Source organism: Heliangelus exortis, chromosome 5 (genome assembly GCF_036169615.1).
Source record: "Heliangelus exortis chromosome 5, bHelExo1.hap1, whole genome shotgun sequence".
Taxonomy (NCBI): Eukaryota; Metazoa; Chordata; class Aves; order Apodiformes; family Trochilidae; genus Heliangelus; species Heliangelus exortis.
In genome coordinates, this window is record NC_092426.1 from 15,386,484 (window position 1) to 15,412,387 (window position 25,904).

Sequence of the window (25,904 nt, forward strand, 5' to 3'; positions counted from 1 at the left end):
TTACACTAAAAAAAGAACTAGGCCGGAAGTAGTTCTGCCTGTGGCCAGGAGCTCAGGATTGAAGGCTGCCATTGTGACCTCTATGCTAGAAATCATAAGGTGGAGCCTATAAATGGTATCAAGCTGCTACTTTGCACTTCAGGTGAGAATCTAAACTGCATGGGCATGAGACGATTTTTCTAGCACAAGCTACTGAATGCCACATGCCCAATACCTATTATGAGAATACACATCTAAAGGAAATTCTGAATTTTTTACACATCAAAAGGCATCACTATGGCCACCACCATGAAAAAAATTACTAATAAACATCTTGTCACTACCATGTCACAGCAAACAAGAGCTCAGAATAAGGGAAATTATTCTGTCTTCTGAGCTATCAGACAGAACAAGCTTATGTATTATAGCCATACAGCTTAAAATAAATTCATCATACCACAAGTAACGCTTCAACTCTCCTGCAAAGCTAAAGAGGAGTTTAATGATAACTGGCATTTGGAAAGTATGTATTGGTGTCTGACAGAGTTAAATATTCAGACTGAAGTATATTCTGGTTTTCAACAGTTCTCAGCATTTTCAGCCATCAAGCACCAAGGCTTGAGCACTTGACAGTTGATTCACTCACAATCATCAATCATTTCCAAATGCACTCTTGTTTTTTAAAAGGAGATGAAAATCACTAGGTATTAGCATTTCACATTTTATTTAAGACACAGTATCATGGGAGTGTCACTGCAAAGAGAAACAGCACTTCAATGTTGATGGGGAGAAGTTAATACTGGATGAACATTTCCATCTTCCCTAGGTTCTCTGAATTAATTCAGGCTCAGGAAATTTTACAATTAAATAGCATTTTGCTGGAACCTCCCAAATCCTCAATGCCAAAGCTCAGCACAACTTTGCTCCCCTTCACATAATTTAATGAGAACAATAGAGGAGTTTCAGCACATCAATAATTTAGGCCTTTTCTTGCTCTACTTACCACAAGCCTAATTTCTTCTTTTGGAGCAAGGTGTTCCAACAGCTCAAAACCCAGCTGGTAACACAGAATGCTGGACTGACATAGACCACATTCAACTGCTTTGTCATCTTTCTGACAGGTGTGAGAACCACCCCAGGGTGCCTGGAACACATTGTTTATGATGGATATTATATCTTTTGAAATGCTGTTCTCTAAACCCAAAGTGACACCATCGTCCTGGAGTTCCATCTGAAAGAGAATTAAAAGAGTAAGGATTTATTATTTATTTAAAAGCCACAGCTCTAATTATTCTGCCTATATCTACATTTCTGCCAGTGTTAAATTACAGTGCTGGGAAGAGTTTAAGATAAACTGAAACACAGAGTTTTCAGTTGTCACTGGTGTTGAGGCCCAAGCTCAAACAGCTAGAGTAAACAGCTAATTTCAAGCCCAGGGTCCATTAACCTTACCTGAAGGCAGTTATCTAAAACACTTATCGTTGGATTCACAATGTACAAATTTAGTTATCCAAAAATTATGCATCTAATCTAGGTCTATAAACAAGTCTCTGCTTCTAGTCTATATAAACAAATATATCTTCAAGAAGCTCCTTTCACCCATATAAGCTATCTAACATGAATGGTGGAGGTATCTAACTCCATTACCCATGAAGCTATAATTCCTATATGTGTAAAGGCAGCTGTAGGGAGATTTTAATGTCTTATAGGTCATGCCAGTCCCTCAACAGTAAGGGACTGAATACCGAATTAAAGAAGAACAAAAAAATTACTACAGAACTTCTATGTCCCCTCAATGTAGGTGTTTTTCTTCTGCAAGTACCTGCTTCAAGATGAGATCAAACATCAGAATGAAGCAATTAAGATTCATTTCATCATCTTCACAGTCAAAATCAATTGTCTTTCCACTAGGGCGTCCAAAGTTCTTGAAAGGGCTGTGAAAAGGACTGTGTATTGGACTCCGAAATGGGCTCTGGAAGGGGCTTGGGAAAGGACTCAGCACATTGTGTTGAACTCTGCGCCCAGGGTCAGATGCAACACTTACCTGAAAACAAAGAATCAACATGCCCAAATGATAGTTATGTGTTTATCAAATCTCATTAAATGTGGAAGTGCAAAAAATGACAAGAACTTTAATAGCCCGACTATTCCATTCTGTAGCTTTTTTGCAGAATCTATGTACCCCCTAATGCCATTAAATGATAAAATACCATAGAAGTATAGAAATCATAATCTGCACAGTTGTATACATTCTCTTAAAGTGGTCACTGGATTACAATGATCCAGAGACACAAACTTCAGTAGTTTGGAAAAAAATTAGACACAAGGATAACAGGATGTACATGTCCGCACTGATTTATGTCCACACCACAGTAGGCCATATAAAATTCTCTGAGACTCTCTCAAGTGTTGCAGAGAAATAGCAAGATGACACAAGGTCTGCTTTTAGGACACCTATGGTTTGAAAGACCAGACAGTAAATTTGTTTCTTTTATCTGCTTAGTTTAGAAGTGGCTATAGGCTTGCTGTGGGAGTGCACTCTGCTGATATACATCAGAAGACAGGCAGACCATATGTAAGGAATCATTAACTCTCTAGATGTTTAAATCAAGCACTCTTGTTCCTGCCCTCATTGAAGCGCTTCATCCAAGACTACAGGGAAATGAGTCATATCAGTCCAAGTTTGTGTAGTGCCTAGAGATTTGCACTTGTTTTCTTCCAGTTGCCTTTGATAGACAACTTTAGATTGATTTTTGCATCTCTTGGATGCGGAAAAAAAACCCCCAAAACAGGGAAACAGAAATAAAGTCCACTTTGTCACTGTCCCAAAACAAAAATAGCCTAAATTTATTCTAGAATACAATGGCTCACTCTGAGGGACCTGTTGTCCATAATAACTTGCTGTTGTTGGATATTAATAGAAGCTGTAGAGAATAAAAATATTGGAAAAGATATTAAGAACACTAAACATAACCCAAGCAAAGAAGTTCACTAAGAAAAAATTGCACAGTTTTTCTGTAGTTCCTATCTGTGTTATTTTTACATTGACCATGTGATAAAGTGGTATTAAAGAAGTTTCCTGGGCTAGTGAAGGGGTGTTTTGGAAGCCAGGGGGCCACAGGGGTGACTCCTGTGAGAAGCAGCTGGAAGCTTCCCTGGTTCCAATAGTGGCCCTGCCTTTGCCCATATGGGATGCAGATATGGAAAGCTGCATGTTCCTCTGTGGCTAGCATATTCAAGAAAAGGAAAACAAAACTCAAAAAAAAAGAGACCTGCAGAGCAGAAGAGGAGGTGAGGGAGCAATGCCAGAGAAAAGACACCCAGGTCATTAGGAGGAGGAAAGGTGCAGAGTCTTCCCTGCAGCCCATGGTGAAATGACAGCTGTCCCCTACAACCTATGGAGGAGCACAGTGGAGCAGTCCTTGGGGTAAATGTGGATTTGTAGCCCTGAAGTGTCAAAGGTGGGAAGATGTGAAGCAGCAGCCTGTGCAGGACTGCAGAGAGGGGCAGATGTGGATCTGCAGCTGTGGAGGACTCCATGCCAGGCTGGAGCAGTCTGTTCCTGAGGAACTGCACCTGGTGGGAGGGACTCACGTTGGAGAGGTTCATGAACGACTCTCTCATGAGAGGAATCTGGTGTTGGAGCGGGGAAAGAATTTGAGAAGTCCTCCCCCTGAAGAGGAAAGAGCAGTAGAAACATCATGTGGGGAACTGACCATAAACCCCACTCATCATCTCCCTGTGCTGCTGAGGGGGAGGCAGCAGTGAAGTGATCCGGGCCTGGGAAGAAGGGAAGGGTGTTGGGGTAGGGGGAAGATATTAAGCTCTGGCCATGTTCTCTTTCTCCTTGTAGATTAAATTAGGTTTTTTTCTTCCCAAGTTGCACCTGCCTCTTTTTTGCCTGTTACTGTAACTGGGGAATGGAAATCTCCCTGTCCTTGTCTGGATTCACCAGCCTTTGGGTGGGTTTTCTCCTTCAAACCGCAGTTGAGGTGGGAGGTAAGCAAGCAGAAACCTGGTTGGTACCAACTGGGCCAAAACTGTGACAAGAAGTCATGCCAGTCTTCTTCCATGCTTAAGATTTAGTGCTTCCAATCAAATGCTGCCATATTGAAAGATGACTTTTTAATTTGTCACATGCATTCTATTAAGAAAAATGTTTTAGCTAAAAAATAAGCAGGATAAATATCAGTTACCCTTCGAGCAGCAAGATTTCCCGCCAGTTCGCTGACTCTTGATTTTCTTTGATTTGCTAACTCTTTGACAGAATTAACTCCATCAGAAAACATGCTGATTAGTAACTGAAGAGGAACAACAATGTCTAGTTCAGATAACACCTGAGGAAATACAATTTAAACAAAGAAAGCGTAAGTTTCAAATTTGATAAAAAATGCCAGCTACTTTATTCACGTTTGCCATATGATCCACAGTTCTGCAAGTTCCCTGCATTTAATTTTGTGATTCAACAAGGTGAGCTAAAGTTTAGATTTATATTAGAATGAAAGTAAATAAAAACTGGCAAAAAAAGGGTACCTTCAAAATTTGTTGGCATCCATTTCACACATCTTTCAGTCAGTTTTGTGCACTAACACGCAGGGATGTGAAGTTGTTACATAAAAACATTTCTGCAAACCAAAAATACTACTAATACTTTGATGAATACCCATTCACTGTATTTCTTATTACTCTACAATACTGAAATATTCCTGTATTGGAATATTCTAAGACTCCCAGTCTGAATGGCTGCTTACGGGTGTCAACATAGTGACAGGATGGTACTCTGCAAATCACTGAGGGAATATTCATCCTGTATCTTGTCACTAACACTCAGATAAACATGAGCTTGCTCATACTTGTCATTACCTATTACTAGGTCAAAATAAAATGTAAAAAAAAAAAAAAAAGTCATATTTGTTTACTTGACAACTCTGCAGAGGTGAAAATTGCTACAATCATCGGGTAAACTGGTCTCTGCAGAGGCTTAACCATAATAATCCTCAGCAGAAAAGAAACAATAATGAAGAACAAAGGTATTTTTCTGAGGTGTTATGGAAAATTTTATACTCTTTTGAATTCACTGGCCCCAGCTGACATAAATGACTGTCCCTGTAGCTTTTGAATATGAACACTGGGTGGATGCCAGCTACATGGCAAAAAAAAAAAAAAAAAAGGAAAGGACTAGAGTAGCAGTAGACTTAATGGATACAGAGCTAGTCTAATCCAGTTCTTCATAAGCAGGAACAACTGCAGCTGCTTCAGGAGTCTGGAATTAATTTTTGAATGTACAGACCAGATTCAGTGCAGACTAAAAGCTACTGCTGGCAAAAAAGTCAGACAGCTGAATGGCTCTGAAGACACAACTGAGATTCAAAGGTAAAAGGAATATTCAGGCTACCATTATATTGCCCATGATGGGCTAGTAACATAAAACTTGCCAAGATCTGTCTACCAACCATTGTTATACTGTGGCTAAGCAAAGGGCAGAAAGATTCCATGATCCTTGGAAAAGTGGCATGCTTTTTTCCCCTCTTCTTTTTTATCTTTTCCAAAATACTAAGCTGATTAAGCATGACTGAACAAGAGAGGACACTTACATGCAGCCAAAGCAAAGCTTGCTCTTGCACAGAGGATGGATACCCTGTGAATCGACAGCTAATGAAGCCAAACATCTCCTCCATGGAGAAAGGGAGAGGGCAAAGTTCAATGTCAAACATCTTGCTGAAAATTAGAAAATATAACATCACAGAGTTACCATGGCATACACTGTGTGAGATATAAAAGAAAACTAATAGAAAGGCAATCTCACTACCCACACTGATGATGCTTCTGTAATTCCCACTATTCATGGGTTGCTGATACCACCTGTCCTGACTGCACAAGGCCATCTCTGAATTTGGTGATGCAGCTTAAGAATTTACAGCACATCTCACCTCATGCCCAGTTCCATTTGACAGCAATATCTTTTTCAACATCCAGTGTAAAAATTGGAAAAATTCTCACCTCACCACTCCTCCACTATTCTATGTTTACATTAAAAAGTTTACATCAATACCTACAAATATAAACTTGGTCAGTTTCAAAGCCCCTTCCTCAGTTACAAGGCAATATGAACTTCTATTGTCAAAGGGATGCACTAGACATGAAATTATGGCTCAGAGAGCCACCATTCTTATTCTGGTATTTTCTTCGTTCAAAAGGGGAAGAGATTAGATAAATCATTACAAATCATCACTCTTTCAGTGCCAGGTCAACTAATCTCTACCCTTTCTCATCAGCAGCTGGCCAGGAGGAGAAAGATGCTTCTGTCACCATGCTGCAGAAAGCCACTGAAACTGGGACTTGCTCACAGGAAAGAAACATCCTCACAGTTGGTTCTTGATACAGATTGAAGGATATAAGAAGCAAAAGTTTCCCAAAGATTAAAAGCTCTTAGCCTAATGATAACTCACAAAAAATACAAGCACTTACTCACTATTGTCTGTTGCACAGTATTTTATTTATTGTCAACATATTACTGTGCAAAAACCCCCAACAATCAACATACACCACAGAACAATTACCACAAATGTCTACATACCTCAACACTTCCCGGAACTCTTTCAGTTGATTATCAGGCACTTCTGTCCTTATAGCTTCCAGCCACTCTGGCATGATGCATTCCCACACTGGCTGGCTTATCACATTGTATGGAATCAAGCAAAGGATCCGATTCAGCCCTTCTTTTAATTGGGTCACAGCACTACATGATTTGTCCCAGTATCCACCAACCTGTGGGTATTTCCAGGAATAATAGTGATGAACAATACTCCTAGTCCTTGTAACTTGTGCAACACCATAAATTACCTCAGTGTGTTGCAGCCAAGAAATTGTGGGGTGTGACTATCAGCATCTTCCAGCCTGAACTTAGAATCTAGCCATGGGGATTGCACTGGTTTTTTTCCTCTCATTTGACCCACAGTATACAAGAGCACTGTCCAAGATTTAGATGAAGTTTGCTCACTTTCAGGACATGATGCAGAGTAAACTCTCATTGTTTACCATTCTCAACAAGGGACAGATGTTTAGTTAAACTTGCTCCTTCAATTATTTGCTCTGGGCAACTTGTTACAGTGCTGGACCCTTATTTTGAAAAATTTACTCTGTAAACAAGTGGTTTTTTGTGGTTGTTTAGTTTGGGGTTTTTTGAGAGAAGGTACTAAGTAACTGAAGCTAAAAGATATACTTCTAAGTAATCCTTGTATCCCAGTTACTTATTTAATTATTCTAACTGACCTCAGCTCACATCTGCTGCTCCTGACTAATGGCTCTAGAGATCCCTGCTGTTTTGGCAGTAAGCACAGCTATCTCTGCCAACTATTTTTTCTCCATTCATCATAGCTAATTTCATGGCTGTTTGTCTTCATGTTCTAGCAAACCCTTACAAATTTGGCAAGTTATCCGTCTAGTCTTAAGTAATACAGTAGGGGTAATAAAAGTCAAAAAAAAAAAAAAAAAAGAAAAAAAAAAGGGTGGGTGGGGACTGGATCCAAGATGAGAAAAAGATCTATAACAGATTACAGAATTAGATTGTTCTTTCTTTCCCCTTTAGCCTTAAAGCCCTGATCTCTTTTCTTTAGTTCTAACATTCAACACATAGACACACCTCTCAAATTCCCCCAGCTGCCATCCAGACCTCCCACAGCCAGGTTTATCTGCAGAACAATGGTTCAGAATAAGACACCTGCACATGTTGGTTTCCACACGTACAGCAAATCCCTTTCTTGCGTCATGAATATCCATGGATACACACTTCCTCTCTGATTAGGTAATACACCACCAAGTCTTTGTGGCCCTTCCTAGTCTAGCCACTTCATTTTAGAAAACTAATCCACTGTTCCCTGGATATCTTGCATAAAAGGGTCACAAAATCCAAGCCTTCTTACAAAATACATGTGGTAGAGTTGGCAGTAATAAACAAAGAAAAAGTCTTAAACCTCTCACAAATACACAGTACCTGTTTTCATGCTAATGTTTCATTTCTATAGAGGAATATTCACTTTTATGACTTTTCTGGCTGTTTCCACTAACCAGGTTAAGTGACAAGATCTGTTAAATAATTAATGGACAGAAAGACTTTTTTTAGAAGCGATTCCAGCAGATAAATTATTTTCTTACCCTAGCAAACTCCATTGGTTTAGGGAGGAGGCACATAACCATGACATCAAACCGGACATCACAAACTGTCTTCAACCACTTGGTAACAAACTGGGGCTTGAGCTTTTCAACCAGGCTACCAACTTCATCATCCATCATGTAAGCTGTAGAGTGAAACCACTGGAACACCATGCTAACCAGCCTTGCTAAACTCTCTGTGGGTGTATTCTCACTGGGAGTGCAAAGGCTCACCTGGAAGACAGAAACATAAATCAAATTTCATTTCCAGAATTAACAGTGTCAAAATGTTTGGCTACTATACTTGGCATATTCTCAGAGATACCAGGATGCAGATTAGACAGAAGACAAAGGAGCTGATCAGTTTTACGTAGTTTGTCACAGGGAAATTGAAAAAATATTTCCAAGCCAGAAAAGAACAGTAAGAGGGGAAAAAAAACAAGCACTGTTTTTTTTTTTCCTTAGTTTCAGCACTGAAAGTATCAACACAGAATGCTTTGACAAACTCAGACATTTTTAGTTTGAACATTAAAATGGCTTTTCTTTGCAAAAGTTAATGCAAGGTATGCTAAAATATACACACACATACACATAAATAAAATGTAATACATAAAATGCACAAGATAAGAAGACAAACAAAATTAAGAATTTCAGAAAGCCTGAGGGGAGATCTCCACTTAATACTATATTAAGTGATCTTTAATTTGCAAAAATATTCTAGTTTTGATTTTTTTTGTCCTTATTTGGGGTGGAACCAAGAGTTTCAAGAACTCAAAAATCCTCACACAATAATTAATATTATTCTTCAAGCTCTTTCTAAAACAATGCTTACACTAAAAAACTGTCCCAAATCTTAGGCCAAGACTGCAACCCAGTTTACAGACCAGGGATACTGCTAAGCCCTTCCTCACCCACAATTTGAGCTTCTCGTGTCTTCTGAGAACAGATGATAAAGTTTCAAGACAGGTCACTGCATTAATCCAAAGAATTGAAAATAACAAATGACAGAAGATTTAGGCAGCTCCTTTGACCACCTTATAAGCTGTTTGTGTCCACTTCCTAATGAAAGCTGTACTCTCAACACTTGGCAATCTGAAACCAGTGACTGCTGCCAGCAAGAAAACATGAGAGAGACATTCATGTTATTTCTGGGGAAAACAGTTAATAGCACACTGCTTCCCAGAGAAGACCAGAATCCATCTTACAAGTGCTTTTCCTCCATGTTTTTTTCTTGGGATGAGGAAGCTAACACCCTTTCCAATTCAGAGTACAGTCTACATTGTTCTACCTCATTGCAGATAAAATTTGAGTTCACTCCCTGGCACCCATCTATGTTGGGTGTTAACTCAAAGACAACCTTCTTAACAGGATTTCTTGAGCTCCGTCCAATTTCTAGATGAACAGTATTCCTTATATGAAAGAAAACAACAATCCACTACTTTCACAATCTGTGTTGTCCTCTCTTCCAATATTCACTACAGAAATTAAGATATTTTATAAGAAAGGAAGGGAGCCACTGAGCTCCCTCTCCCTATCATAAAATAAGTAGAGCCTCAGTGTTAAGGATGACGTGTACAGTGCAAAAAAACCTCATCTGTTCTCACTTCAATCCTACTGCTGAAAACAAGGGCCTTCAGTCTTTACAAAACATCATTTCAAATAGAATATATGAATATGGCACAATAAAAAAATGTAAAAAAATAATTAAAGACTTGAAGTCTACAACAACATTCCACAGTAAAACCCAAGAGATATCAGTAGAACACAGTTTACTCATGCAGTCACTTGAAACAGCAGAGTGGCTTTGTTGGCATTAGGGGGTTCTAGACCTGCCACCCAGCTGTCCCTATCTCTGATTAGATGATGCATGAGGAGTCCTACTATTTTCCACTTGTCACTGGGTGACCAAGAAGGAGGACTGAGTCTGAGAGCTCAAGGTAAATTAGTAAGAGAGCAAGAAAGGGAATTCTCCTTAAGAACTGCAGAATCAAAATTCTGAGACTCTATCAGGCTCCAGCTAGGCTTGCTCAAGAACCAGAACTGAGTGCTGCTGTTGTGGAATAATCTCTGCCCTGTACTGTAGCAAAAATCTAACTGCTGTGAGAGCCAGAAGGGCTTCACTCTGTCAGCCCACACCAGGGTGAATTAGCAGGAGTGCAATGACTGGGGACTGATCCAGTTAGACCAATCTGAAAGCACAAAGAAAAAGCAGCCCACTAAGACTCCCTCAGAGGTAAGAGAGAAAGCTGAGCTTCCAGAAAGTGATACTGAAAGATGGAAAGTGAAAGACTGATCTTTAGGGGATTGCCTTATAAAAAGTTTTAAAAATGGCATGCAGCAGAGGGCACTTGTGAGCACAAGATGAAGGCATGTAAACAGTCAAAAAACTTGAAAAGGTGAATCTCTGTTATAAAGGCTTGACAGGTCACCGAAGGCAGTGAGCAGCTCCACCCAAACTAATTATGAAATCTCCAAGTCTAACAGCTTCGCAAAACTAGGTTTTGCCTACAAATCAGAGAGCATACAACTAAGTCCAAGAAACAGAAACAAGAATAAATTGAGGCTTGAGAAAGAAAGGGAGAAGGAAGTAAGGTAGTGAGAGAAGAGTGCCAGAATTTCTTACCAAGAACCAGATTCCAAACTGGCTCAAAAGGCGTTGGTCATGCTTGTCATCATCTTTATTATCAAAGTCTGTGTTGTCCAGGGAGTGATGAGAAGAAGAGAGGCCCATCTGTCTCCTGCGGTTGAGTTCATGCTCCCTCTGCTCAGCATGATACTCTGCCTCCTTCAGCAAGCTATAAAACAAGCTCGGGGTCAGTGAATGCAGCTTCCCCGCACTGGATACAGGTATCTGATCAAGATTAACTAAAGGTCAAGGCCTCTGATGTCATCATTTTCCTGAGAACAGTAATAAAATAAATTCTGGAATTCACAGCTGACTTCTTCCACGAGGGCAACATCCACAGCTCAGCTAATTGCAGCAGAAGTTCAGCACCCCTGCTCTGAACTTACCCTGGTGAAACTAAAATCAACTTGCACAAGATTTTGCAGGCAATTTTTACACAAAAGCCTAAATCCTCCTTTAGGTATTGATGCCTCATAAGCTGCAATATTACCTGATTACAGCTTCCACAGCACACACAAGTTCCTCTGCCCCACACTCCCGAGTATTGATAGGGGGTGGTGAGGTCTGATAAAGATGGGTTTCTGCAGCTGCCCCAACTTCACTGCTGTGATGATTGGAATGGCATCTTTTGCAGTAACGCACAGGCCTGTTGCCATGGCGGCCACAACACCCCGCCGAGAAGCACGTGACAACAGCTCTTCTGACATGTGAACTACAGTTCTGGAAAATAAAACAGATTTCTTTAGGCAACAAGTATTGGGAAGTGGAACTAAAAAGGGATGAGAATCAGCACTGGGAAACTGGCTGAAGTGTTGTTAATTTCCAAAATCACTGTATGTGATCACAGCTGTGTGGAAACTCCTGATGCCACGTGTCACTGAACTGCCAGAAAGATGAGCTCAGGCCTAAATGCTGCGCCTGGACTTAAATGTCACAGTTGTTTGTCTTTTGGAGCAGAGCAAACCAACATTTAAGTCATCAACCTCAGCCTTCTGGTTTAGAGGATTCTCTAAAATTTATAGTAGTTATCTTAAGATATTTTGAAGTATAAGCAGGAATTAAGCGATGTGTTGCAACAGACTCAACTTTAGGTCTGTAACCAATGGTGCCACATCACTTGATGCTATACAAGGATCTGCCTTATCACAGGTGATCATCAAAGCCTCCAAATTTTGCACTACCTTTATTTTTGCCAGCTGGTAATCTGGCCTAATATAAAAGCTTTCTTTACCACATAAGATCTATCACGTGTTATATGCTGTATTCCTCATTATTAAAATGTTAAACACACTAGCTGGTATGTATTGCAAGCAGATTCTTTTTGTTCAGAGCCAAGCATTGAAGACTTTGAACCGTATATATTTTTTAAATACACAGTTTGCAGTAGGGTTTTTGTCTAATTTAGGATTAATTCAAGACTTCAAATGGCTGAGAATGTACAAAATACTTAGATTTAGAATTAATCTCTTGCTCTATCCTCTTCATAGGGAGAGCTATAGAATAAAAATTGAGCTGAACTGCATAATGGAACTGTTCTACTAATTGTCACTTCAGTAAAAATCTACAACTCAAATCAAAACTCAGCAGTTTTAACAAAAAGAAACCTTGCTGCTGAATCATTCTCACCCACCAACAAACGCATTCATGGATAAATTGTGAACATTTTCGACGGTACAAAACATAACGCACAACATAGTAATGGAATGACATTACACACAACATCAAATCATGCCCCATCTCACAAACGACTGAATCTTACCTTCTTCTGACATATAGCAGAAATTTCAGCTGTAAGGGGAAGGCACACAAAACATCAACACAGAGTGACGATCCTTCTGTTTTGCTATGGCAGCCATGAAAAAAAAATGGACTTGCTGCAAGGAAGTTTCGGAAGCTAAACTTGTGTTTCCAGATATTATTGAGGCCTGATGGACTACATGAGGTAGAACACTGTATATTTGTATCGACTGGCTATTTCTAGACTGAAATTAAAGAACAGCCTTGATGCATTATGCATGGTGTGCTCTGCATCCCATCCGCCTTCTAACTATGCTTCTGCCTCACAGACCAGCTTGTAACAGCACAGCTGTGGGTACATCCCTGTGGCATGCTGTGGGAGACATGGCTGATGTGCTTAGACTGCCTGAGAAAGTTCTCAGGGTGAAAGATTAGCAAGTATGGATGAACAATGCAGAAACAACCACTATGTCTGTGTCCCATAACTCCAAAGCAAAATGTCTGCAGATTCAACCTGTAAGCAGTAGCTGTTCAGTCTGTTGCCCTGGCAACATCCCATTCCGTAAATATAGAGAGCTGAGTAAAAACAAGTATTTCCTGTAAATTAACAAAACGGTCTTAATCTGGATTAGATTTCAATTAGGAGACAGCAAAAAAAATCACCACCGCCTAAGAATTTCCAGTCTGCAGAACAGAGAGAGTGTATTTGTTCTGTCCTTGAAAAGGTTATTTTAGATAACAAGTGACTATCCCGGAAAACCAGGAAATTCTGAATAGTCTGTCAACGAGCTTTGTCTGTATTCTGGTAGATAACTGAAGATCAGGCTATCTCACTGTCCAAAGGACAATTATTGGATCACTTGAAAAATATTTTGTCTCCTTTTCTGATATCCTTTAGTCTTCTATTCAGAAAAGATATTTTCAGAAGCTTTAATGGCTTTTTATCAGATCCCAGTTACTGGAAGAATTAGTCCCTTTTTCTGGACACTGGTATGGGACACAAACACTTTTTAAAAATTTGTCCCCAACTGTGGATCCTTCAAGATTTAAAAGTCTGTTCAACTGTCCCTATTTCCTCACACAAAGAGCTGCATGCTATTTCAGGTAAAGGATTAGTCAATTTTTCATGGTACTTTGCAGACATTAAGAAGTATTAAGTACAAGCTACTTCAAAATGCTAAAATCCTTTAGAGCATAATGCATCATTTCAAGTAACACAGTATGCAGAAAAAACAGTAAGCATAGGGTTGTTCAATTGCAATTAGTTTGTACCTACCCTTAAAATACCTCTTACCTTGTGGCAGAAGAACGTCAATCAACCATTCACTGTGATCCCTATAAAAATTGTGTATCTAATTAGTTTTCCATGTTTTACTTATATATGCATTTATTTTAGGACAGAGGACATTCATCTAAATTTATGTGGTAGGACTGATACTATTCTGAAGTTGCTTTATTTTTTTTTAAATGTAGTTTTATAAGTTATATTCACTCTCCTTGTTGTGCCTGTATAATTGCAGATTAACACTTTGCCAGTATTGGTCCACCATGTTTTAAGGCATAAATTTATCAAATCAAAATAGTGTGTGCTCTGAAAGTCTGAGGGCTAAGAAATCATAGTCAAAAATAACATTACCATTTTTTTTATTCTCCTTAGAAGTTATGCTTCTATCAAATTCAATTACCTTTTCCTGTAGCTTTAAATCAATGATGACTTAAAAACTGAAGGTGACATGTAATTGCTTTTCTGACAGCTGGTGTAATACAAATATGTCAAATTGGGGACAAAAAATCCATATAGCTTCTGAACTACCTGTAGCCTTGTTGATTTGAACTAAAATGGTTGGAACACTCCATAAGTATTAAATCTTGTAAAATAATGCAAACCAAATTAGCAATGGTCAAAAAAAAAAAAAAAAAAAAATAGGAGAAAAAGGAAAAGAAAAAGAATGAAAAAAAAAAAACAAACCTGGACCAATTTCAGTTCTTTACTCTGTTTCTTCATAGTATGACCTAGAGAATAATCTAAAATACCTATTACAGAAAAGTAATGAAGTCTCTGAAAAAGAGTTTTCATTACTGAAGAGGGATGGCTTGGTCGCCCCTTTACATTATAATGTCCCACTTTTAACATCAACAAAAGACTGAAGAGAAAAATGTTTCATAAGCAAAAGCTTGTATATAAACAAGCTTCCCCTGTCATAGTAAAAGTATCATACAGTATTAATTTGTTAGAGACCTTAATATTAAAGCTCAATACTGTTTAAGCTAGATCATGTGGGGCAAATTTTTGTAATCTTTATTCATACTGAGTGTCAGTGTGCTCCATATATTTCAACAGGGTTATCTATATAAATTATATGCTAACCATCTTGAAATAAAGCATAACTCCAGAGTTCTGAAGTACATCTGACAATTTTCCAGCTCTTAGTTTACCTACCCTGCAATTCTCTGGCTGCATTCTTCACAAAGATAGAGGGGAGGTGGCTTATCACCCAAAGCCACAGACAAGGATGGGTCAATGCACATCTGAAACAAAGTGAAAAGAATTAACACATCTGCTCACTGAAGCTCACCAAGAAAGTTCAGCAAACTAGTGCTAGGACACAAAATGTAACAGAGCTTTGGTACATGTTGAGAGCATTTAGTATTCTGAAAGATGGTACCCAGCATGTGGCAGTACAAGATCAAATTATTTCTGACAGAGAGAGGACTGTAACCAAAACTGGCAACCTATCAGAAAAGAACAGGTTGTATTTTAATATCAGCATTATCACTCTGAAAGATGAGTATATGCTGTCTTACACACTTACATTGCATAGTCACAACATGTACTTTTTTAGGTTTGCTTAGGACAGGGTAACATTGAAGACCAGATTTTTCACTTTCAGTAACACCTCTTCCAGCAAAATCTAATTTTCATTCATCATAACTTTAACGATACAGCAAAATTCAGCAGATCATGAGGTGATCCTCCCCTTCTGCTCTCCTCTTGTGAGACCCCACCTCAAATACTGCATCCAGTTCTGATGTCCCCACCATCAGAAGGACACAGATCAGTTGGAATGCACTCGATCCCAACATCCAGATCACTTAATGAAGGTATTAAACAGCGCTGGGCCCAATATCAATCCCTGGGGGACCCCGCTGGTGACAAGATGCCAGTTTGAAGAACTATTTACACCACCAGCAGGCAGAGTGGGGTCTGTCAGCTTCCCTACCACTCCCCAGTCCACTTGTCTAGACCACAATGCACCGGTTTCTCTAAGGGGAGGCAATGAGGGACAGTATCAAAAGCTGTGGAGAAGTCCAGGTGGACAACGTCCACTGCTCACCCTGCATCAACCAAGAATGTGACTTTGTGATAGGAGGTAATCTTGTTGGGCATGATTTGCCTCTGGTGAATCCATGTTGGCTTAAGTGTTTTGAATTATTTAAGGAAAAGCTAAGCTGTAGTATTCATACACAATTTTTAACCACTTATCAAAATGTTTCTTACTCCATTCAAGTGCAGAATGTTCCTTATCTCTGTTAACCAAATTTACATTAACAGGTTACATTTTTTCTGAGTGATGACTGATCAAGGCCAGTTCTGTCAGCACTAAGCTAAGAGATCATTCAAAAATACACAGGTATTTCACCTGCAAACTTGGAACTCTAAACTGCATTGCTGATGTTCTCTGTTCAGTGATCAGTCTGAAACTAGTGATTGCTACAAGAGGAAGCAGCACCTTCCAGCTTTTTTTCTTCTGAAGAGAGATCATGGAGAATGATTGGAGCAGGCAGGAAAGCAGTCCTTTGCAGGATCTGTGACATAGGTGTAACCATTATGCCTTGCAGAATCATAGCCTGTGGAAAAGGCTCACTGAAAAAAATTTCAACTAATGTAATTATTTTATGAAGTGATGCCAGGAAAAGTGCTTCTATCTACATATTTAACTAGGTATCAACCAGATTAATTAGTACACCTAGATGTAGTATACTCCAACCCTGGGATGCTGTTCTTGCCTCTACCATCAAATTGCACTGTGATCCTCATCAAGCAATTTAACTTTGTTACCCTGGGTGTAAACAGGAAATATTTACCTCCCTCAAATAGAGTTGTAGAAGAGGTAAGTAAAGCTTTGCTGCTATTATTTGCTTGAGGACACATCCCAAGAAAAGGATCACAAGCAGAGTAGGTCCATTTTATGACCTCAATCAAGATACCAAGGTATCTTGGTATATGTACCTATAGGTATATAACCTATATACCTAGTAATTGATGTAATGTTTCCTGTGCATAGTAATTTTTATACAGATCTTTTCCTGAACATAAATATATGTGTGAAAATATATTGTGTGAACACAGACTAGCCAGTAGACAGCTTAGAATTTATCAAGTGCTCTGCAGCCATCCAGATGTTTAGTATCAAGTCTTGGCCCACAATACTTGGAGAAAATATCCCATTTTCCAGTACTTGAAGAGGGCCCAAAAGAAAGCTGGAATGGGACTTCTTACAAGGGCATGTAGTGATGGGACAAGGGTGAATGGCTTTAAGCTGAAAAAGGGTACACATAGATTAGATATTAGGAAGTTCTTTATTATGAAGGTGGTGAGACACTGGAACAGGTAGCCCAGAGAAGCTGTGGGATGTCCCATCCCTGAAAGTGTTCAAGGCCTGGATGGATGGTGCTTTGAGCACCTGATCTAAGGGAAGATGCCCCAGCTCAGATGATTTTTAAGGTCTCTTCCAGCCCAGACCATTCTATGATCTTGCTTTAGACAGACAAAGAATATATTCACAAAGTTCTGTTCCCCCTGGTCCTGACAGCCTTCCCTTTAGCTCCTGCTCTTTATCCCCTTGCACACAACCTCAGAATATGGCTGGGGTGAAAGTGCAACCTTCCATCCCACAGATAGTTGTGTTTGACCCCTGAAAAAATAGCAGTACCTTCACAGCTGGTTTGTTAATCGCATTATGGCATTCAATGTGCTGGCAATGAATAGGATTCCAGGCTGAAAAAGAAAAGCACAGATGGTTAATATAGGGAGAAAGCATATTTATATTCTTTTTGTCTAGTGATACCAACTGAGAACAATATCCTCTTGTAGTAAGGACTATACAAATACGAGGGAAGACATAAGCATTCCTTAGGAAGCCTAATAATTACAATAAACAGCCTAGAATATATATACCTACTGACTTGTTTGGGATATCATTATGAAATGAACCATGAACTCAGGGAAGAAATGGAAAAAGTGAGATGCAGACATCCCAATTGTGGACCTTTCTTGATCTCAGAAACACCTTGAATTAATTAATAATTCTTCCACTCCAGGAGCATGATGGTAGAAGTAGCTGAGTAAATTCGGTAACATTCCACAGTAAAATGAACACACAGCTATGAGAAAGGAAAAACAGTCCAGTCACAGGATCCTTAGTTTTGTAATGACAAGAAGTCAACAACAAAGGTATGCTCAGGTGGCATCACTTGGATGGCTATACAGGATGTCCCCCCAGGTCAAAATGCCATGCAACTGCAGGCAATACTCATCTCATCCTGGGATAAATTAACAGGAAATTTATATATAGGAAAATTATTCCAGTCTACCCAGTGCTAGCAATAGTTCAGATGGAACATCATGCTTAGTCTATAGACCTGCCTGCATAAAAGTGATGCAGAGCAGTACAAGAAGTCTGACTTTTTAAAAAGTCAAGAAAATCTATCAGCCCTTCAAGGGAAGGCTCCAGAACCGATTAAATGTATCAGGAACGTTCAAGATGTACTTGACTTAGTCTATGGAGTCTTTCAAGATCTCTTCCAAACCTTCAGTTTTATTATTTGCATGGTGCATTCTGGTCCAGAAATTTCAAAAGTGACTAAAACATATCAATATGAGCGAGATTATTTGAAACAGGTTAGGACAGGAAAACAAGAAAAGCAATTCATCAGTTGTTGCTCAACAGATCCCACTATGGAAGCAGAACCCCATCAATGTACCTGGGGACTCTGGTAAAAGTGTGGGCCATCTACCCAGCTGCAGCTACATTGCTGACTTTGTGTCTCCCATTTTCACCTGATGGCCAACCTTGAGAACTTGTCCATTATACTGACTGCACCTGACATCACCTGACTTTTTTTGACAGTAATGGCCAGATAAGGAGACTTAACAACAGCAGCAGTGACAGCAGCTGGCACAACAAAAACAACCAAAGCAATAATTGAATGGAACATAAGCCAGAACCCTGTGAGGCCAAGAAGGCACACTCACAGATGATTTGGAACACTGCATTTATTTCATCTCATTTTATGGTTTAGTTAGCATTGGGAGTAACACAATATATTTACTAGCCATGATCACAGTTTTAGTTTTCATAACCTCTTTTGAAAATACACAGAAATTCATATTGTATATGCTTATGAAAGTACCACCTTATTGAACAAAAGATTTCAAAAAAGAACTGTAAACCTGTGACATTAACAAACTTCTGACCATTTCTTTTCTCTTTAATTTGTCTTCTACAAGAACAGCTTCACTGACCTGTGTACTGCAGTCCTCTGTATTCACTGATTGCCCCAGGTGGTTTTAAATTGGGCCAGTAGTGAAATAACATTTGTACAGCTGGAGGTTTGACTTGAGATGGTCCATAGGCTATCACATACAGTAAATCCTATGGAAAGACACATAAAAAAATTTTATTTTGAGGTAACAGAACACAATTTCATACATATTACTCGTGTTTAAAGATACCTGAACCCACCAAATATACCCATTTCATGCCCTATCAAAAATCCTTTGTACACCCTTACAGGCTGATTAGATGATTCACTTCAACACCATATTCACAATTGGCTTCAGAGTTTGATCAGAACACCCAACAGCTACCACCCACCCTGCAGAGTATACTAACAAAAAGAAAAAATGAAGCTTCTGCCTAGCCATGGAGCAATGAGCTGTGACATAGGTAAGTAACTGGAGCCAGATTACATTTAGGCTAAGACAAAACTCACAAACAGTCCTCATAAAACTTCAGTCCCACATGAACTGACCAGATTGTTAGTTACTAAAATTTCTGCTAATTGGAGCCACAAACACATAGGAAACTGAGTTCTGTTCTACAAAACATGGGACTGCTCCTGTAAACTAAAAACCAGAGGAACCTCCCTCTCCATAATCCATAAGGAAGACTGTATATAAAGGTGATTTATAACTTCTTTCCACACAGTCCATCCAATTTTCAAGCCATCTAGTTTTCGTTACTATCCAAATATGGTCATTTCCACAAAGTACATATGGCCAAAAACTTACTTTCCATACTTCTTGCTTGTATTTCATGAGGCATTCCAATAATTGGCAGTGATACACTGAGAGAGATAAGAGAGTACAGCCATTATGCTGAAACGGAAACTCAAGTTACAGAAGTGACATAATTAGCCAATTGGATTTGCTTTGTCAGTCTAAAACTCTTTACCTCATTTAATTACTTTTTATTTGAAATGGATTGCTGAAGAATTGTTGCCCTGATAGGTATCACAAAAGATCAGAAATTAAGTATTAGTAAGCTTTCTGCCAAGGAATGCAGTAAGATAATTAATATTATGACCAGTTTTTTGCACAGCAAAACATCTTTTTCAAATACATCTAGTTTAAGAATATCTGCTAATTCAACTGAGCTTTGTCTCTCTAGCACAATGTGATGCTGTAAATAGCTTGAGACAATAATGGAAGTGACATGTAATAATTCCTTATCCCCATGTGTATCACAGGCAATAGGAGACCCTCCTCAAATAAATATGAGACCCAAATTAATTACTTTACATGAGTGACTTCACAAAACCATAGGGCAACATATTCCTCAGATGGCTGGAACATGGAACTCACAAACAAAATAGAACATTTTATGAAAAAAAGCCTAAATAGTGTGAGTAGCATTTAAAAATATTGTGCTGCTTTTATCAAGTGATGTCAACTATTTAGCATGATGCAACATTTTTCACACACATGCTGCAGTGAGGGGTTCCTACATACACACAATCTACCCATCTACATAAAATGGAAGATAGTTTGTTATCATGAAATGTAACAGCTCCCTCAGGTTAATTTTTGTTTCAGTTTTGTGAGGTGATCCCACTCATTTAACTGGGAATGCACTGCAGTGAGAGAGAATGGCACTTATTTTTCAGCCTGTGTTGGATGGGGAGAGAGATTCTTCCCATCATCTGAACTTTTCTGACAGCGTTTGATACATTACTTCATGACACATGGTTTTAGAGAAAAATACCATATTGCATCTTTACACATACCCGGGTTTGATGTGTACTGCATTGCAATCATTAGCATTGATGATGCAGATAGATTGACATGTGCTGGGACACTTTCTCTTTTTGAGGATCCCACTTGAAAGAAAGGGGGGGGGGGGGAAAAAAAAAAAGAAAAGAAAAAGAAAACATTATAACAGGGAAAATTAGGCAAGAATAGCATATAACTGATTGCAGTTGATGCAAATAAAACTCTTAAGGTTCCATGCCATTAAAAAAATATTTAAAAACCACTAAGAAACTGAAAGCATTCTGTATTAAAGAAGGTGGTAGCCCTTTTCTGTTGAAAGATAAAGAGGACTAAGAGTATAGCATTGCTTCACAGAATAACCACCTGATTTTCCAGATCAGCAAGATTTCATTCTAAGGACTGCATTACCCAGATGTGAGATTAACTTAGGGCTTTAATTGTGGGAAGATAAGGATGCAGTGGAAGGTAAAGGGGAAAAAAAAAAAAAAAAACAAAAAAAAAAAACAAAAAAAAAAAAAAAAAAAAAAAAAAACAAAAAAAAACCCCACACTATATCCTACTGTTGAGGTATAACAATGAAGCTGGTGGTGGCTGCTGGCTCCTGTTGTATGGCACAGAGTACTTCTCAGGGAGCACATGCTATGAGTTCAAGTTATAGCCACATATCAGAAAAATTAGTCCCCCTTCTTGTGTGAACTATGCTAAGACAATGATTAACAGTAGCACTGAAGTGTATATATAAGCTCATGTAACTTTGACCTCACTTATAAAGTGGCTGGAGTTCCTTCTGGTCTCCTAACAAGCAGGAACTATTAAATGGTATACTTGGCAACACTCTGCGGAGTGAATCTGCTTATTTGCTGAACTAAATCATAGACAGGGCTTTGAAAGCCATCTCCTACACAGAAATGTGCCGTGCATGTTCCCCATCCTCACTCACGGGACTTTCCCAAGTGAGTTCAGTGAGATGCTTTTATCCCCTCACTCTGGCCCTCCAGCTACTTTCACAAGTTCTTACACCCTTCCATTCAGTTTGATTCAGAGCTCAACAGCAAGGGAAGGAAAGGATCTGCAATAGTCTTGTAAAGGGGCAAGTCATTCCCAGTGGAGAAAGACCAGGGCACTAATTAAAAGAGCATCAACCGGAAAAGAGGAAAGGAACAGAAAAAGTCTTCTGTCTTGTACTTCTCCACATGAACCAATATTACTATGGCTTTCTTCATTACACTTTATTCATTCTTTTTTTGAATCTCATCCACACAGATCAGAGCCCCAAAATTATTACAGAAAGGTCTGTTTGCATGGATTTAAATGGCAAAATAGTCTGCAGCTGTAGCACAGCAAGTAAAATGTGGCCAAAATGTGGCCATCAGCAGAAAAGTAGGACACAGTAATATAAGCCAAATTTAAAGAGCAGCAGATTGGGTTCATACAGAGATCTAACAAACTGAGGAAAAACAACAGCATGACAAAGGTTGCTCTCATGCTCTACATGTATGCAATCTCTGCCAAGGGCAGCTGAGGAATAGTATCTAAGTAAACCAAGGAATTGGCTCCATCAGTTGCTCTGGAGAACAGCTGTACACATCTGGGAGACAGGACAGGATAAGTCATCTACATCACATGTTCTTTAACAGGTAACAGTAAAGAAAAAAAAGGAAGTTTAACATAACATTCTGGTTTTAACCCAAAGAGAACCTATTGCACCTATGTACAAAATACATCCTAATAATTTTCATTTGCATGCTGTTATTAGACCTGTCAAAGGCAACAGGGAAAAATCATTGCACTGTCAAACAGGGGACTGTATTACATGGAGAAATTGAGGTTAACAGAAGAGTTAAGGGATTTCTCCAAAATCACTGACTGGTAGAGCCAGAAAATACAGGTGATAGATTTCCATAAAATCTTAATCTCAAAACCTCTGGACCATGCCTATTTCCATGTTCTAACAGCATTTTCTACATGCTAATCACATCCATGTTTATCTCTGTATGAAAGTTATTCATATTTTTCCAAAAAGGTCTGGAATACAGATACAGAGAAGACATTCTCACAGAATCACTGCATCACTGATGTTAGAAGGGACCTCTGGAGATCATCTTGTTCACCTCCCTTGCTCAAAGAAAGGAAAACTAGAACAGGTACTTGGGACCTTGCCTAGTTTGTCCTAAGCATCTGCTAGGATAAAGAATCAGTAGCCTCTCCAACAAACTGTTCCAGTGTTTGACCACCCACAGAGTAAAAGGCTTGGTTAAAACTGCCTTTAATATTGATCATAATGCTTCTCTCAGCAGGACTTGGTTAAATTTCTCACTGCTACCCAAATCCCATCCAGCTTTTTAACAGGTACATAGATGATCATTCAGAACACACCTCAGGATTCATATTCTACGGTGATTATGAAATTATGTAATCATGAAAACACCCTCAAGAAGAAAAGAAAAAAATAGAGAAATAGGGAAAAGAGGCAGTCACTGTCAGGTTCAGTCTTAACATTTATGGATAGGAGATATTGCAGGCACAGCTATTTAGTATGGAACTTAAAGAGAAAATGCAAAGAAGAGAGGGAAGGAGAAAAATTGGAAATTCATCACATCATTACATTGAGAAGAGTCATAATTGTACCTGCAGATTTAGTCCAGATTCAAAAATAACACATTGCTATTGCCTCTATCATTTCAGGAGCAGTTTGTCCATCAATTCTGTATTCAAAACTCCCACTGCTGGCACTGAAAGTTCTAAGAGTCTGGAAAATACATTTCTTAAACAAGCTAAATTTCACCTTTTAAATGGAGGAGGAATTCCCACGGTAACAAAGCATAATAAATAAGTAAAAATTATAGAATTCTTTGCGTTTGAAAAATAGTCACGTGGAACTATTTTACATAAATGCATGGAGTAGATTGATGTTCCATTACAATTCTATGACAGATCAAGCTCTGACTCCTGAAGTCTGATACTATTACAGCAATGCACCATGTTTCCTGAGACGTAACAACACTAGAATGAGTTCTACTTACATATAGCCATAGGTAGAAAAGATGTGCTGAGATACTCTATAATATCCTTGTGCAGAAATGGAGGAAAGGTAGCTAGTGTTGAAATCATTGTATAGGGTAAAGTACTCAAAATATCATCATTGAGAAAAGGAAGTAGGCATGTAGTAGTGTAAAAAATTGATTGGCCAAGATCTGTTGAACAAAGGGAAAAAAATACAGAATCATTAAAATGGAAAAATAATTATAACTATGTATTAATTATGACTTTATGTACTATGTACTTTTTAGCTTACAAAACTATTTTTAAAAATTACATTTAAATTCAAGTTTTCCCCTCAAATTAATTTCAGAAGTCTGTCACTATAGACAAGAGACTTCAATCACATTTTTAAGCCACTCCTTAAATAGAGGGAAACAGCTGTTCAACAGCACTAAGATGAGTTGGAGGGAATATAAATATTACAGCCAGTAACACTGATGAAAATCAATGTTGATTTTAATCATACAATGATTAACATACACTTAAGTACTTAAGCCTGCATTTCAGCAGAGATGCTGTTAGAATCAGAATTTGATATGAACTTTGGTACTGAAAGGCTTGCTTTTGCAAAAAGCATTCTAGTCTTTATTAGCCAGAGAAAAATAAGATTTTGATCTTAATTACCCTCAAAAGATCTGCAAAGTACCCCACACAGAGACTACAGGATGTGTCACTGTATTTTTCAAACTATCTTTCCTTGGGAAGCCACAAGACTTAAGAGGAAAGAAATCTTTATCAAGAATATCCATACTTGCTCTAATTAATTGTATTAGAATTTTTTGGAAGGGATACTTGAGGAATGTGCAACATTTCAAAATCCAAAGGGAAGGGATAGGATGTTGTGTATTTGGGCACTATGCCACCTTTATACCTGTTCCAAACAAGGAACTGAATCTCCAGTAAAGGTTACAGCAGCCCATGAACCCCAAGTTTGAACCTATGTGATGATTCTAAATCATCATCAGGACTCTCCCCTGCACGAGAATTTATTTCATTACTCACTCTGTAACCTTAAGTTTGTTACACAATCCTCCTGTCTCATCTGTACAACTAGGATGATTTAAAACTGCCTCTGTAAAGCCCTCCAAGATCTGTAGCTGGTAACACCATGAGTCACAATAAGAATTAAAATTAGCACTGCATCTCAGTGGTTCTGGTGAGTCATCTCTGCAAGGGTCTAACCAGACCCTTAATGCTAGTGAGCATTTCTCTCTTGGAATTTAATGTACACTTAAGCATTGAGAGTTTTGTATAATGTGACCAGACCAAAGTTCAGGTCTGTCTAGCACACCCAGTTGTACTTACCCAACAACACTGATTGTTCTGATTATATACATATATATCACAAAATTTCATTCTTCATGTAGAGAACCATAGAAAACAGTAAGTCACCTCCCCTTGCCCCAAGCATTAGTCAGCCAAATTATTCATAGCAAATATATATCTAGACTGTCCTTAAGAATCTGCAAGACAGTTCACTCCTCCTGGCAATTCATCCTAGTACTTAACCATCTTTATAATAAAAAAAGCCTTTTTCAAAAAATGTTTAAGTCTATAAATTCTCATCCTGATCAGCTGTTACCACAAAAAGTTTGGTTTGATTAATTTCTCCTGGCAGCAACCTCTACACAGTTGTATATGATAACCATGCATCCATTCCATTTTCCTCTAAGCTAGACAAACCAAGTACTTTGTTTTTTCTCACTGTTCACATTTTCTACTCCTTGTATCACTCTTGTTTTTTTTTCCTGGACTCCTTCCAAGTGGTCCATATCTTTCTTGAAGCCAGATGGACAAATCTGAAAATTTCACTCCAAATGAGGGAGTTAGAATAGGACTAGGGCTGTTAGAATGATAAACAAAATGCCATGGGTATCTCAAACACAAAACACCTGTTTACATATTGCTAGAATATTAATATAGTAGTGACTTATGGTCTGCCTCCAATCTACTGTAACACAGAGATCTCTGCAGTACAGCTTTCAAGCTCATATTTCCCTCATTTCATCTCTGTCTTTGATTTCTTCTGCTTAAACACAATATTTTACATTTCTTCTTTGAATATGTTTCAAAACAGAATGCAATTTGCCAAGA

At 38.6% G+C, this 25,904-nt stretch overlaps 1 protein-coding gene across 8 annotated transcripts in view; it reads right to left on the bottom strand.

Annotated features, from left to right (window-relative positions):
* The window catches only part of UNC79 (unc-79 homolog, NALCN channel complex subunit), a 100,136-nt gene that overhangs the window by 61,473 nt on the left and 12,759 nt on the right, over positions 1–25,904 (bottom strand). For all 8 annotated transcript variants that reach the window (XM_071745725.1, XM_071745726.1, XM_071745722.1 and 5 more), the window contains exons 4-19: positions 23,792–23,962; positions 20,783–20,875; positions 19,788–19,843; positions 19,020–19,149; positions 17,428–17,492; positions 14,934–15,022; positions 13,788–13,828; positions 12,516–12,544; positions 11,247–11,476; positions 10,754–10,925; positions 8,134–8,364; positions 6,557–6,747; positions 5,574–5,697; positions 4,176–4,316; positions 1,802–2,023; positions 983–1,210 (exon numbers count right to left, since the gene is read on the bottom strand). In XM_071745725.1, coding sequence (XP_071601826.1) covers positions 983–1,210; positions 1,802–2,023; positions 4,176–4,316; positions 5,574–5,697; positions 6,557–6,747; positions 8,134–8,364; positions 10,754–10,925; positions 11,247–11,476; positions 12,516–12,544; positions 13,788–13,828; positions 14,934–15,022; positions 17,428–17,492; positions 19,020–19,149; positions 19,788–19,843; positions 20,783–20,875; positions 23,792–23,962 — 2,213 coding nt within the window. The remainder of the gene's footprint in view (positions 1–982; positions 1,211–1,801; positions 2,024–4,175; positions 4,317–5,573; positions 5,698–6,556; positions 6,748–8,133; positions 8,365–10,753; positions 10,926–11,246; positions 11,477–12,515; positions 12,545–13,787; positions 13,829–14,933; positions 15,023–17,427; positions 17,493–19,019; positions 19,150–19,787; positions 19,844–20,782; positions 20,876–23,791; positions 23,963–25,904) is intronic.